This window comes from Stegodyphus dumicola, chromosome 4, assembly GCF_044657685.1.
Source record: "Stegodyphus dumicola isolate Sdum_Otavi_A_Nest chromosome 4, ASM4465768v1".
Lineage (NCBI taxonomy): Eukaryota > Metazoa > Arthropoda > Arachnida > Araneae > Eresidae > Stegodyphus > Stegodyphus dumicola.
The window spans coordinates 162,858,221-162,873,737 of record NC_140771.1 but is presented as its reverse complement, the minus strand read 5'-3'; the positions used below and the strand labels follow the sequence as shown (position 1 = coordinate 162,873,737).

Sequence of the window (15,517 nt, the reverse complement as noted above, 5' to 3'; positions counted from 1 at the left end):
GTTTCTCAAAACAACAAGTTGAACTTTATGAAAACAATCTTGATTCTATGAATGGAAAAGGCTGTATAAATCCTCTTCACTCATCTAAACTTTTATAAGACTTTGAAGTGTAGATCTTGTAATTAGTAGTTTTCATTATCCTTTAGTCAATAAAAAAAAAAAAAATGTTCTATATATTATTTATAAAATTCATTAAGATATGATAGTCAACATTTTTATGAAAACTGAATTACCAACTGCAGTGATTGTTATTCAAACTGAAATTAGTAAATGTTAAAACAAGCTGCTTTTGTTTTATTGCTGTGCCCTAAATTTGTTTTCAGAAGTCTTGACTTAATTGGATTTTTTTATTTAGGCAAAACACATTAAGGCTGTTTACTCAAGTTGCATCTCAGTGTCAATAAATGGGAATGCAAAAGATGGAATCAGATGATTTCATATTTCTCTTTCTGTGTCATTAACCTCTCAAAGAGATGAATTTATTCTGATCATAAATATGCATTAAAATGAATAACATTTGTGAAATTGCATCTGTCTTAACTTCAGCCTATAAAGATTTTAATTTTTTTGACTGATTAATTAATATTTTATTACTTAGAATTTTTTGTTTTATAATCAGAGTGAAATTTTTGGTGATAACCACTATCCTAAGATGATTGCTTCTGTAAGTGATCAATATTTCCAAGAACATAATTACGTGATGTTGAACTTTATAGATAATTATGATCTGTATGGTATAAACCTATAAGAAGATGTAAACTATCAGGGATAGTAGGTTATCACCTTAGGAGAATCTAACTATATATGTTTAAAATCAATATTTGAAGAAGTAAAGCTTATAGCAGTCTTTTTTTTTTTTTTTAATACACTTTAAGACATTCTAAATTATTGTTTTTATATGCTATACATTATCAGTTTTTTGTGTAAACGTGGACCATTGTAGTTTATATGGTGATTATTGCAGCTGATAAAATTTCTGAAACAGCCATATTTACAATGACTTCTATAAAGAAAATTCAGTTGTAATTGAATGATAACATATTACAAATGGAATTTTGCTTATTGGCATTAATTTATGACTTGTTGAAATATTCTTCAAAAATTTTCAACTTATTCATTCTACATTCAAAATAGATATTCATACATAGATTTTAAAATGTAGACTTGACTTGTATATTTTTAGTGATCCATTTGAAGTCATTCGCTTGAGGAGGCTTCTTGAAAACAGTATTTTGAAAGTAGAAAAAGAAAATCTGGTACAATTTTTTGTTTTAAGAAATATTAAATCATATTAAATTTTACTGTTGTTTGTGTCATTTTATTACATGTGTGTGTATCTAGTTACTCTAATTAAATTACATAATTTTATTTGAAATATATGATAAAGCAAATAATTTTTCACACAGATGAAATTTATGAAAAATAAGTATTAACTTCTGTTGATAAAAATCTATGGCTGTAGATGATTTACTGAAAGATTTAGGTCTTATGTGGAGGTAGTATTTATTAAAGAGGTTTATTTATGTTCATTTACATTTCAAAATATACTGCTCACTTTCAGATTTGATTGCTTCTAAGCAGCCCACTGTAATGTCTGCTTTCCTGGGTATTGATAGAGTTGGTATTAGTAGAAGTCACAAAACTTACAGAATGTGCCAAACTGGCTACCATGCACGTAATAATTATTCAGGCAATCTTGAGCAAAGCAATTCTAGTGCTTACATATTAGCATAGCCACCTTGGCTCAAGCTGGAGGTTTTTTACAGAAGAAAATGAATGATGTATTATAATTATAAATAAATATTTATTACATACATATTTTGTAGTTTAATTATGTATTTATACTGAAAATTGGTCAATAAGCTTACTTATAAGCAAATATTTGTTTCTTTTATTCTGGTTGAAAATTCATGATAATCTTTATATGAAAGGATGAAAAGCAATTGCTTCCTTTATATGAGCTGGTGGCTAAATACTGTATTCCTACAGGAATTTTGAAGTAGTTTCTTTCGCTACAGGTTAATCTGGAAAATATATATTTTAAAACTGAGTTTAAGACAAGATATGTCACAATTTTCCATAAAAGCCGTGTGAAAAAGAGTGTATATGAAAATAGTAACGTTGCTTCCTAAAACTAAAGAGCTTTTATGAGAATGGTTGCCAGGGTTGGCGCATTTTGAAATTAAAATGTAAAATATGTATATAGTAAGTATTTTTTTTTTTTTTTCTTTTCTCTTTTTTACTATTATTTATTTTGTGTGTATATTTAAGACACAATAACACGCTGAACAAATACTAATTCAGAAGTCAAACAAAAAAAATCAGCTTTATATTTTCAAATTTTCACAGGACTAGTTTTGATGGTTTTACCGAACCACCATCCTCAGCTGCAAAAGTGCAAATGGTGGTTTGGTAAGACCATAGAAACTAGTCCTGTGAAAATTTCAAAATATAACACTGATTTTTGTTGTTTTACTTCTGAATTGTGTGTGTATGTTTAAGATAACTGCCAGCCTGGTTGCCCTAATACGTAAGTGCCAAAAAAAGTAACCTTAGTATATTTCTTGCTAAAAATGGTGGATACTTTTTATTCCATTGATGATGAAAGTTGACTGCCATCGAACTATAAAAGTTGGTGGAGATCTCACCAAACATGCATTACTTGTTCCTGCAGAATTCCGGAGGAACTGACACCTCTTAATTTAACAATTAATCACTATTCATTGTACTTCATTTTTGTGCTTTATGAAAAGGCTTTTATTGATTTCTGTACATTGTTAAGCCCTCCAATTTCATTGGAAACACACTTTAGAATGCCTGCAAGTACAAACTTCCCACAAGTTATTGTTTCAATCTATTACTGTTTTAGGTGATCATATTCAGCTGACCATATTGCATTCATTAATATGCACATTTTTTGATTGAATCCCTATAACTTTGGAAACAATCCACTGCTTACTATTTTGCAAGAATTTAGGTCCAAAATTTTAATTATTTTTTCCAAAATAAAAGGGAAAAAATTATAGTAATAATAATTAATTTATATCCTTGTTCATAAAAACAAAAGGTGACATATTGAGAATCAATTGGGGTGATATCAAATGAAAGCATAGATGTTATGAGTTTGTTGTATGTCACTTTTATCTATAATTAGCACTAAATTGTGCTGTTTTGCTACAGTTTACGGTACTTTTCCGTTTCGCCGTCACAAATCTCGCCAAGCAAACTTTATTGGCGACAACATACAGTATACACATAAAGAAATGTTAGTTCTAAGGTTTTTTAATTTTGAAGGCATAAACATTTTAATATCGTTTAAAATTTTGTAAAAAGCCAATAAATAAAAACAATAAATTTGTAAAAAGACATTAATTTAAGAATTTACTATGCTTTCATGGTTCAACATCCTGATTCGCCGGTTCATATCATGTGATCCCAAATGATCTCATTTCATGCAAACTAGGCTACAAAAATATAATTCTCTCAGTAATTATCTACATTAATTTCAAGTTAAATCTTGATTTGGAATGCAAGAATTATTTCAATTCGTACGAATAGCTTACTCATAAATTATGTAAAACCACAGTGTTTTACTCATTAGAATTAATGAATTTAATCCTTGACTTTGCCTTTTCTATATTTTTGCCTTCGAGTGAGCAGTGTGATTGCATCCTAATTGACTTAATTACTGCAAATGGCCTTAGGGCACAAAATTGAACTATCTGGTAAAAATTCTGTCTAATTGTATGCAGTATTGAAACTGTCAATTTGATAAGAAATGGCTGCGACTTATTTTGAAAATGAAGCGTAAATGTTACCAGCAAGGATATTCTGTTTGGCATCAGTTGTACCATTATTGGCGACTTTATCGCCTGTGCCGGCAAAGCGGAAAAGTACCCAGTTTACAATTGATACATGAGTACCAAATAGTGTTCTGGGAGATAAATATTTTTTTGAACAAATCTTTTTATCTTTAATAGTTTTTGAACAGATAACTTCAGATCCTTCATTTATTGATGCGTGTGTCAATTAAAATTTGCTTTGTTCTGAAAATTGACCTTGAAATATTAAAGATTTGAATGAATTAAAAAGAAATTTTACAATGCATTTTAAATAAATTTTTAGCCCAAAGGAACATTAGCCCAGAAGGACTATTAGTCTCACAATGGCAGTTTTCATCAGTTCATCATAAACTTGCATATTACTTTTTAAATTGTTGCCACCAAATATCATCACCCTGTATTAAATTTAATGAAATTAAATAATGAAGAATTTGCTTGAATGTATGTATTTTTGTCGCATTGTGAAAAAACGACAGTTCCTAGAGCTATCAAGTTTTAGAAAATGTAATCCTCCACTTTAATATAGGTACTTGGAAGCTGAATTTTGAATTTATTTTAGTATCTATTGCATATTTTGCAAAACTTTGATAAATTTTTGATTAACAAACTCAACAATTTCAGAGCGAGCAGTGGCAACACTGTATAGGGGGGAAAAAAAGAAAAAAGAAAAAAAAAAAAAAAAAGCAGTTTGCAAGATTGTCTTATTGGAAATTCTAAAGATGTGCTTTTTTAAATTGTGATGGTGCTGTTGAAATTGAATTTTATGTGATTTAAATGCAAAAAACATGATATTTAATAAATAAAAGTAACACACAAAATATAAAAAAAAGTGCTTCCTTTAGGCATAACATAAAATCTGAAAGCTTTTTTTTTTTTGCACATTTGTAGTACACAAATTGTCCCCACCCCCCAAAAAATGCTCCTTTAAGCGTAATATAATTTTTTTTAAATACATACATATATAGTATATATATATATATATATTGTTTTTGTGTAAATGTATGTGTGTCAGTTATTGAAATAGGAAATTTAAACTTTGTTTATTTTATGTTTGTGTCTTAAAATGTAACATTATTGGTTTCACAAGTTACCATCAAAAACTCACTATGAGATATATCTTATCGCTATGAGACTATCACTATAAAACTTCACTTTGAGACTTATATCTAGATATATATCTATCTAAATTAACTATGAGATATAACAACACTGGTGTTATTCATATAAATTTAACTCTCCTTTGCTTTTAACATAAACATTATATTAACTTTATATTAAAGTTATAAATTATTGCTTAGAAGTTTGAGAATATTATCAGTGACAAATTCAGTAAATATTAATAGTATTTTCAGTCACACATATTCCTTATGGGCCTTTTTCTCATCTTTGTCCTTCCACTGTATTTCTGAGATAGCTTTGTAGGATACTGCTTGCACAGAAACTTAAATCAATGTGTTTCAAACCCTACTAGACTGAGAAACTAGTTATCACTCTAGTCTGAATTAAGATGACATACTCTTATGAAGATTAAAATAACCTTTTTATTAAACTCTTTAAATTAACAGAAGGCAAAAATTAAGGCACTACTTGTGCTACAGATGAACCTCTGATACTTACAGGTATTTAAAATAATGTAAGGTGAAGTTATTTAAATCTAGGTCTGAGACTATACACAAAATAAACTTCTTAAGATGGCTCAAGTTAAATAATGACCACATATTTTAAATGCTTGCTGGCAAGATGGGTAAAGCTGGAATAAAACTTAAAAGCAAAGCTGGTGATAGTACATAATTGCAATGTGAGGCTGCCAGAAGTTCTAAAAACATTCAAACCCTTGGCTTAGATACACAGCAACTAATTTGCATTCTGTTGAGGACTATTGAAAGAAGTTCATAGCATAAGATGTAAAGGTTCATATCATAATAACTGGTTAATTAACATAAAATCGTACAATTTAAAATATTGACTCATTGACCAAAACTTGTTGTTGTCTCTATTAGTTGTTTCAAATTTTAAAACTGATGTATATGAATTTAATATTATATAATGTAATTCTAAAGTTGTACAAATGTAAGTATAATGGGAACTTTTCTGTTAATGGCACACAACTTAACATCAAGCTTGAATGTTTGTGTGAAAACTAAATAGATGGCAGCAACTTTAACACTATGTAAAACTTCATGAAAATCAGAACTTGTGATAACAGTAATGTATCATATAATGTGAATCATGTTTAATGTGCATAGTGCCAAAGCTATACATGGTGTAGAATTTGTATAGAGATTGCTGTGTACTTGGAGCAAACAATTCCCCCATGTGCTTTCACTTAAAAAAATCGGAGAATTGACAAATTTGGCATCAGGCACAGCCTTACCATTATGCACATTAAATAAAGTACAGTTATATTATTCATGAAGCAATATAAACAGGCTACCACTTTCGGCACACATTTTGGTGATTATCTTCCAATTAACTGAAAATTACCATGTAATGATATCTGAAAGATTTTACATTTAGAGAATTTGAATTGCTGTATATAAATTTGGGCACTTGTATTTAATAAAGAGATGAATATTTTTGAGGAGCTAAAGGGGCAATTTATTTAAACCATCATATGAATTTATAGTTTTGTTAAATTACTCGATTTTATTATTAGACACTTGTTTGGTATGTAGATTTTATTATTGCATTTAAATTCTGTACTTATGAAATGATTTAATTGCTTTTGTTTAGGAATTAATACAGAAAGAAAAGAAAAGAGTGCCTTGTAAAAATAATACATCCAAAAGTAGGGATATTAATGCTGCTCAAAATGGGCAGAAATCCTCTTCGTCACTGAAGGTATGTAGTAAACTTTATTTCAGCTTCAAAAATTGGTTTCTTGTGAATGTTTATCTTTTAGAGAAATATAAATCATTTGCTGTATGAACTGTATATAATCTTTACACAGAGTTGTAAACTATAAATGATTTATAATATAAATATTTTATATAATCTTTATCTATAATATTTTTGGAAATAGTCTCTTTTCTAAGAACTGGGCTGGAAGTTGCTAATGAAGTGATCTGCACTTTTCATGATATACCACCTTATCAATTATTACTCATGATTATATGAGCCAAGAAAAGCTGAACTGGACATGGGAGACTATACTTTCTTATTTTCTTTGCATTTGGTTTATCTTCGGCCACTCAATAAATAATATGGTGCTATTGTACTGTTTTTATTACAGTCATTATTTCTCTGAAATTTTCTGTTAAAGATATATTTTTGCATATAATTAGCATTAACATGGAAGTGATATTCTTCTTGAAAAATATTATGCTTTAAAAATTGTGTTATTTGATGCTCAAATTGTATTCAAAAAGCAGATTAACATTACAGAAAGGATTTGTTTTAGTAACAAACTTTCTCTCTAAAATCATAAATATAGTTTTTTTAGTAATATAGTACTAAAAAAACTTTTTTAGTACATAAAGTTTCTTAGTACATAAAAATAGTTTTTTTAGTATCAGAAATATAGTTTTTTTTAGGGGCAGTAGGAGGATGCTGAGGAGTGGTGACCTTGTTTTGGGCAGTGGGCTGTTCTGGGTGGTAGAGAGCAGTGACCATGTTTTGGCCTTCAAACTTAATTTTAAAACTGCCAAAAAAATTATTCAATCAATTATCCAGTTGACACCATATGTACGAGCAATAAAACGAACTTAGGCGACTGCTTCTAAGAATAATGAGGTGAATTTAGGATGACCTTGAAGGACTCGACACTACGGTTTTCTGCGATCCCAACCAGCACAACGCATGTATCAGCTATTTCCCCACACTATTAATCAGTGCAATGCATTGAGCATCCTTTCAATATGAATTTTGGATTTCTTCCTTGTTTCTTGTGTTGCTTTTCATTCACTTCATTTCTGTTTTTCCCCCTTCTGTTTCGATTTACTTTCATTGTTTCTTTGGCCAGTCGCCTAGGTAAATGCACTTATTAGTTCTTTATCATGAATTATTAATTTTGAGAAATAGTAACTTTCCCTCATCATATTTTGCTGCTGCTAATGATGCCATTTAATAAAAAGAAATGTTGTCAATACAGTTCCACGTACTTGAAGTTTAGATTCGTTCCTTTGCTGCCAAACTTGCAACTGCTAATGTGTTTACTTTGTAACAAAGTGTTATCTAATGAGGCAGTGAAACCATCTTGTTCACTGCAGTGTCAGCAAAAATTTCATCCTGACAAACAAAATAAAGATTTGTCGTTTTTCATGAACATCAGGGACAAGTTCCTGAAAGCACCATCTGTCTCAGGTTTACTACTAGCATCATGAAAACCATGCATTGATGGTTTGATAGCCTCCTATAATATATCAAAATTAATTGCTAAATCAAGAAAAGCTCATACCATCGGGAAGAGTTGATACTGCCGGCTGCCGAGGAAGTTTTAGAAACAGTTTTACACTATACAGCCACACCCAATATTATAAAATAATGCCCAATTAAGCAATGATACAGTATGATGACGAATTGATGAGATGGCTGAAGATAAAGCTTCCTAATGCAAACTTTTGAAACTCACCAAATTTTATCTTCAGGTTGATGAAGCAATCTTGTCAAGTACTAATGAGGCTTTAATGTTAGCATATGTCCGGTTTGTGAAGGAAGGAAAAATTATTCAAGAGATGCTTTTTGGAAAAAGTTGATTGCAGATACTTAAAGTGAATGTACCGGGTGATTAAAAAGTCAGTATAAATTTGAAAACTTAATAAATCATGGAATAATGTAGATAGAGAGGTAAAAATTGACACACATATTTAGAATGACATGGGGTTTTATTAGAACCAAAAAAAAAAAAAAAAGTTCAAAAGTATGGGTTGGATTTACCACATCTACTGTTATCGGGCCTTTTTTCTTCGAGGAAATGCGTGATTCTGGTTTTGTAACTGCTACCGTGACGGGTGAGAGGTACGCCGATATGTTACAGAATCGCATCGTCCTCAGCCTTTCTGCTAAACAACTGCTGGAACGTACGATTTTTATGCAGGATGGCGCTCCACCCCATATTGCTCACCCCTATATGAAAGACCTCTTGCGCGTGTCGTTTGGTGATGATCGTGTGCTCAGCCGCCACTTTCGTCATGCTTGGATTCCCAGGTCACCAGACCTCAGTCCGTGTGATTATTGGCTTTGGGTTACCTGAAGTCATAATTGACCGACATCTCTAGAGATGCTGATAGACAACATCCGACACCAATGCCTAACCATAACTCCGAATATGCTTTCCAGTGCTGTTCATAACATTATTCCTCGACTACAGCTATTGCTGAGGAATGACGGTGAACATATTGAGCATTTCCTGTAAAGAACATCATCTTTGCTTTGTCTTAATTTGTTATGCTAATTATTGCTTTTCTGATCAGATTATTACTTTTCTAATTATTGCTTTTCTAATAAAACCCCATGTCATTCTAAGTATGTGTGTCAATTTTTACCTCTCTATCTACATTATTCCATAATTTACTAAGTTTTCAAATTTATACTGACTTTTTGATCACCTGTTATTTTTAACACTGTCAAAGATTATTTTAAAGAAAAAAATATTCCTCTTGCGAACATTATGCCTGCTGCCACCAATGGAGCTCCTGCAATGGCAAGTTGTCATCGCAAGAGGAAGCATTTGAAGGAAGAGGTTTTAATTATCCACTGCATGATTCATAGGCAGCATTTAGTTGCAAAAAACCTCAGTGAACCATGTACATCAGTCATTACAGTATGTCATCTCTACTGTGAACAAAATTTTCAGTAATGTTCTCAACTATCAATTATTCGAGCAGCTGTGTAAGGACAACGATGAAGAATTCAGTTGCTTGCTTTTACACACTGAGATTCGCTGGCTTCCGAAGGCACCTAAAGGTGGGTATGTTCTGGAATCTTTTCAGCTTCGTATCTGAGTTCCTCAGAGAGGAAGATGTAGCTCTGAAAGACAGATTGCTACAAGGTTGTTGCTAAGATTGATGTTGCTTACATGACCGATTTATTCGCAAAATTCAATGGAATTAATTTGCAGCTTCAAGACAAAGAGCTGAATTTGATCACAACAGAATCTGTTATTTCTGCTTTCCTAAAAAAAACTCACTTAAAGCAGAATTTTGGTTGCAATGAATTCAGCCAGTGTCTGATCTTGTCGGATCTGCACAACAGCATTGAAATCCCGTTCAGTGAAACAAAGTTTACTGTCAACATCTTGAGTCTTTGCACAAGGACTTTGCTGAGCGTTTTGTGGAGGTTTTGTCCCTGGAAGTCCCTCAATGGATCATAAACCCTTTTATAAATATTGAGAAAGCAGAGGTTCAGATTCAGGAGGAACTAGTTGAATGTTCAGATAATGAATCTTTGAAAACCAGCTTCTAAAATGGTGATCTCACAGAATTTTGGCTTCAAAGTTTGGCATTTGCCTGTACCCAAAATTGTGGACTATCATCAAAAAAATTTTAATTGCCTTCTCTTCCTTCTACATTGTTGAGCGAGGATTCAGTGCTGTGACTGATCTAATTACAAAAAAGAAAAGTCAACTCCAAATCGTGGAAAGCAAGGACTTGCACCGTTATCTCACTAAATATATTGAACCGAATGTTCAGAAACTGGCTCTGAAACATCAAGCACAAACATCCTAATGATCATACTTGATTTTTTATTTGATGTTACTCATTTAATGTATTTGTGTTGTTATTTTAATTATTTAACTAAGAATAAAGAATTTTTTTAAACATGAAAGAGCATTTAAGAATTATTCTATATTAGTCATTTCAGTTTTAACCAAAGGAATGCAATTGCCTTCCAGGGCAAAACTATCAAGTTAAGCAAACAAATTTGGTGTGTAAGTCTACTGAAAAGAATTAAATTTTTAAGAGTTAAACAAATTAAAATTAACTTTTAAAATTTTAATAACTTTTATAATTCAGGGAGCCCTCTTTCCCACACCTTAAATTACAGGATTTGCACATGAGAGCGTTGAAAAATTTTTTACTCCTTAGGGGGAGCAGCAGCTTTTAAAAGGTTGAGAATCACTGTACTAACCTGTAACTAATTGAACTTTTCCAGTCAACATTCTCTGAATAGGATGCAGCATTCTCTGCATATATACGGATATTACTTCCTAGTAGTTCTAAATCAGTACATATAATATGTATAGTTATGGTGTATATATATATACACTATAATTTGTAAACTAAATTGTGAAGATATTGACAGAAAGTATATTTACATAAAATTACTGTGTAAAAAAATTTGTTATTTTTAGTGCGCCAATTTGTAATTTCATCTTTAACACAAAATAAAAAAGAAAATATGCATGTGAAATTCACTTTGTACTTACTTATTTCAGGTTAAGAATATTTAATAGTTTGTTGGTAGTTATGCAACCACATGGGTACAATATGGCAATTTTTTACAGATGAGAAGTAAAAGTTACTTATCAAGTGCATATTGGTTGTTTTCGCAGCTTTTTACGAAAACATTCTGAAGTATTGGGAATTATTGTAAGTTGGCAAGCATTATCAACATATGAAAAATTAACATACTTTATCAATTTAAAATAAAAATTTTAATTTTTAAATAAGGATTATGTGATATGTTAAAAAAATAAAATACTTATTTGTCTCCAAAATCACTGTATTTTTTATGCTATTTTGTTTCTTGCATACACAGTGATTTATTTTTGCTTAAAAAAATCAGAATTGCAAAGACAACATTGCTGAAACCTCGGTAGCACCAGCTATCTACAAAACTAATTTCATCATTCCTCCCTTTAGAGAGTTTGCTTCAAAATTCTGTTCCTGAAGAAATTTTACGTCACTTTCATCCACCACTGGCAAATTCCACAAGTGTATATTTTATTTTAAAATTGAGTAAGGCATAAAATATCATGATTTGTTTATTAAAGCTGCTGGAACACATCAAAAAACAATGTATGAGGAAAATGGCAACATTGCTTGACTGAAGGATTTTTATGAACATGGTTGCTTGAAGAATCATTATGCGAATAGTTGCCATGTGAGTTAGAGGTAATTATGATAAAGAAAAGTACCATTTGCTTATGTATTTCATTAATAAGAATTGTAATGTATAGAGAACCAATGTAAGGACAAATTCCTTTAGAAAATGTTCCATTAAGGCATCTGTAAAGTTATCTTTAAGCAAATAACCAATTCAAGAATGTTTTCTTCAACCTAATCAAAAACTTGTGGAAAATGTGACATAGTGACTGGAAAACCATTCATGAGAACTGGTGAGTTGAGTATAACTGCAGGACAGTGGGAGCATGACCAGCTTGGATGCCATGCATAAGATGATGGCAGAAAAAAAAATGTATTTGTGCATAGTGTCATGTAAAAATTGTGTGTTTTATTTTATGTGTGTGTAGTAACAATAAAAATGTAAATATAAACTCCAAAGGAGTGTTTGGAAGTTTCCTGTTACAATAAGTTTCATCAACTGGAACCAGACTCAGAGGACGAGTCACAATGTCGCAGTCCATAGGATTTAGTCAGAATAAAAACTACAAAAAATAACCACTAAAAATTAAAAATGATGAATGGTAATAATAGCAAAGTACTACACAAAGAAGTATGTGGTTAAATTTTGTGATGTTGAAATGGATAGGAATGTGGTGCTAGAAGATATGGAGCAAATTAAAATAGCAAAAAGCAGAAAGTGTTTCAAAGTGGTAAATTGAGCTGGCTCTGAAATTATGATTGGCTATTTAGAAATGTTAACTTCATCCATGTTAGGAAATCATACTTGCGTGAAGTGACTATAAGGTTTTGCTCTGCATTGTGACACAGCTGCATTGTAAACTGTATGTGAAGCGTGGTCAATTAGTGGTTCCTGAATGTCATAGGAAAGAAATTAGGAAGTTGGCTCATGAAAACTTGCAAAAGGAGTTTTATGCAGCGAAAAAGGCGATGAAGATGATAAAAATGTTATTTTGGTGGGAAGTATTGGAATATGAGTTCTGGAAGGGGTGTGCAGCTTCCAAGGAATGCCAGCTCCAAAGAAAGATAGCAGTGAAGGAAGGAGCACCCATTACAGCAATAAAGAGGTCAGAACTTTCTTCTCAAGTTGTAAACATGAACATTTTATGGCTGATGTAACCAAAATACTTATGAGGGCACCAGTCTGAGTTTTGTGTAGTTATCAACAGAGGTACATAGATGGCCTGGTACCACTTAAAGTGGTGATCGTGAAGGTTGCCTATGACACCTTTATTGATATTTTTGTATGAACTGGAATTCCAGGAATGATTGCCTTGGATTATGGGATGAATTTTAAAGCTAATGAAAGAGATTTTGAGTCAACAAGGGAGCCTTTAAAATTTTCTACGCCGGGTTATCCATAGTCATACAGGCTGATGGAAAATGGATCAGAACAAGGAAATCAGTGTTTGCATTACGTGAATAAGTAAGCAGAGAGGAAGCTGTTATAAACAGTTACTATGGACATACACTATATTTATTATGAGGTATAGGGAGATACCGAACTCGACTACTGGAGTCACCATTTTGGTAAATGTTTGGTCAAGTACCAGTTGAACTTTTGGAGATACTTATATCAAGTTAGGTAGATGAAGCAGTGTTACTGCAAGGAGCTGGAGAATCAGTAATGGAATTTCGCTTAGAAATAGCTTACAGGAGGTGGAAATATTCCCTAAAAAAATTTGGAAAATAACCAGCAGAAGTATGTTTGTTATCACAATTTGAGATGCACAGAAAGAGAATTTGATATAGGAGATTAGGTTTGTATTATAACCATTTTCAACAAATAAAAACTTTGCTTCAAATAGACAGAACCTGTATAAATAATTGAAAAAAGGTATCTCCACATTCATTTTTGGTGAGCTTACCCAATGAATCAGTTAAACATCTTCATCAAAACAAGTTGCAGAAATACATAAAACACATAAATGTAGTGGGAATAATTTTTGAAACTGGTGCAAAAGTTGAACAGCTGCAGCATGCCCTATTCAAAGGAACCTGAAAATAGAAAAGTTGCTTTATAGGATTGGTACTGCAGATTACTGGAGACATTTTAGATAGGGTACAAAAGAATTGCTTGAGCGACTGATCAAATTTTTCCATGTAGTGTTTCATGGAGCAATTAAATATGAAGTAGGATCCCACAACATCTGGTTAAAACTGGATGTTGAAAGAAAGCAACCTCATATTTATAAGGAATTGAGGCCTTCAAACTATAAGTGAAAACCCATTTCCTATGCAAAACATAGAGGAGTTTCAATATAAAGTGGGGAAGCATGTTATTTGTCTTCTCATTGATCCTACGCATAGTCAATACATGACAAAATTTAATAAATTAAATTATTATTCCAGAATGGATTAGGAATATTTTAATTCACAGTAATAAAGGAAAAAACATTTAGAATTACAAACATCAAGCAGCAAACTTTTTATTGTTATCTATATTTGTTGCCATTCTAGAATAACTAAACTTCTCAACAACAAAGATAATATTATATATGAGATACTACATCACTCCTTCCCCATTAATAATATAGTTATAATATAGTTTACAGTATGCAATAACAATAAGAAAAATTTCAGTGTGCATGCAATGTATACAAATTTGAAAGGGAAATATATACGTAAAATGTATATGAAATGACATTAATGAATGGCATGTAATTAATCATCGTAATGCGTTGGAAACCTTACATGTCTACCAGAGCGTGCAGTTTTTTCTGACCAGATTTTCATTGGTCAATGTTTGTGCACTATCTAACTTCTTGCAATGAGGAGTGAATATGGGCATCTAGAAGCCCAAATTTGGAATTCGTTTTATTATCTATTTTGTATTTTGTAAAGCATTTATGAGTTTTTGATTAAGAGGCTCAAAAACAATTTCAAAGCAAGCAATGGTAACATTTTTATCTCCAGTGCTCAAGATTGTGTATGAGAAATTGTAAGGATATGCTTTTTTTAATATTTTGTGATGTTGTTGTTGAATGGAATTTTATGGTTTAAGTGCGAAGGATATGATATTTAATAAATGATTGTAGCACACAAAATGTTAAACAAAAAATGCTCCTTTAGGCGTAATATAAAATCTGGAAGTCTTCCAAATTTTTTACTTTATTTAATTATTATTTATTATTTTTTTTTTTTTTATTTTCTAGTAATGTAAATATTTTTGCAAATACAGTTTAGAAGGATGTTATATTCCAATTTCATTTAAAGAAAATTTTAATTAGCCATAAAATAGTTAAATATTCAAAATTGTTTTGCTACACTTTCCCATTTACATACATGCCAAATAACTGTACTAAATACGCACAAAGTACATTAGTAAAGTCTGCATGGCATGAGTGTAAAAATGCAAATGTAGCAAAAGAGGTCAAGTAAAATATTTGGAGTTGCATAGCCTGTAGAGCCGAGTATTTTATTTTCAAAATAGGTGATAGAAATGTGCCACCTTGTATGAAGAGTGAGGTTTGAACAATATTGCATGCATGCAACAATGTTTCCTTTTTAATGTATTTGATAATATTTTTTCATTAATTTCTATTAGTGGGCATCATATCTGAGTGTAATTTTTGTACATCTGTATGTATTGGAAAGCTGTGCTTCATAATGAGCTATCTAATTTCAGTATTACTGTAATATTCTCTAATG

At 31.1% G+C, this 15,517-nt stretch overlaps 1 protein-coding gene across 4 annotated transcripts in view; it reads left to right on the top strand.

Annotated features, from left to right (window-relative positions):
- The window catches only part of LOC118180445 (uncharacterized), a 131,010-nt gene that overhangs the window by 10,470 nt on the left and 105,023 nt on the right, over nt 1–15,517 (top strand). For all 4 annotated transcript variants that reach the window (XR_004756665.2, XM_035349544.2, XM_035349548.2 and 1 more), the window contains exons 3-4: nt 1,184–1,256; nt 6,576–6,683. Coding sequence is in view for 3 of the 4 variants with exons in the window: in XM_035349544.2 (XP_035205435.1) it covers nt 1,184–1,256; nt 6,576–6,683 (181 nt within the window). In the remaining variant the exon portion in view is untranslated. The remainder of the gene's footprint in view (nt 1–1,183; nt 1,257–6,575; nt 6,684–15,517) is intronic.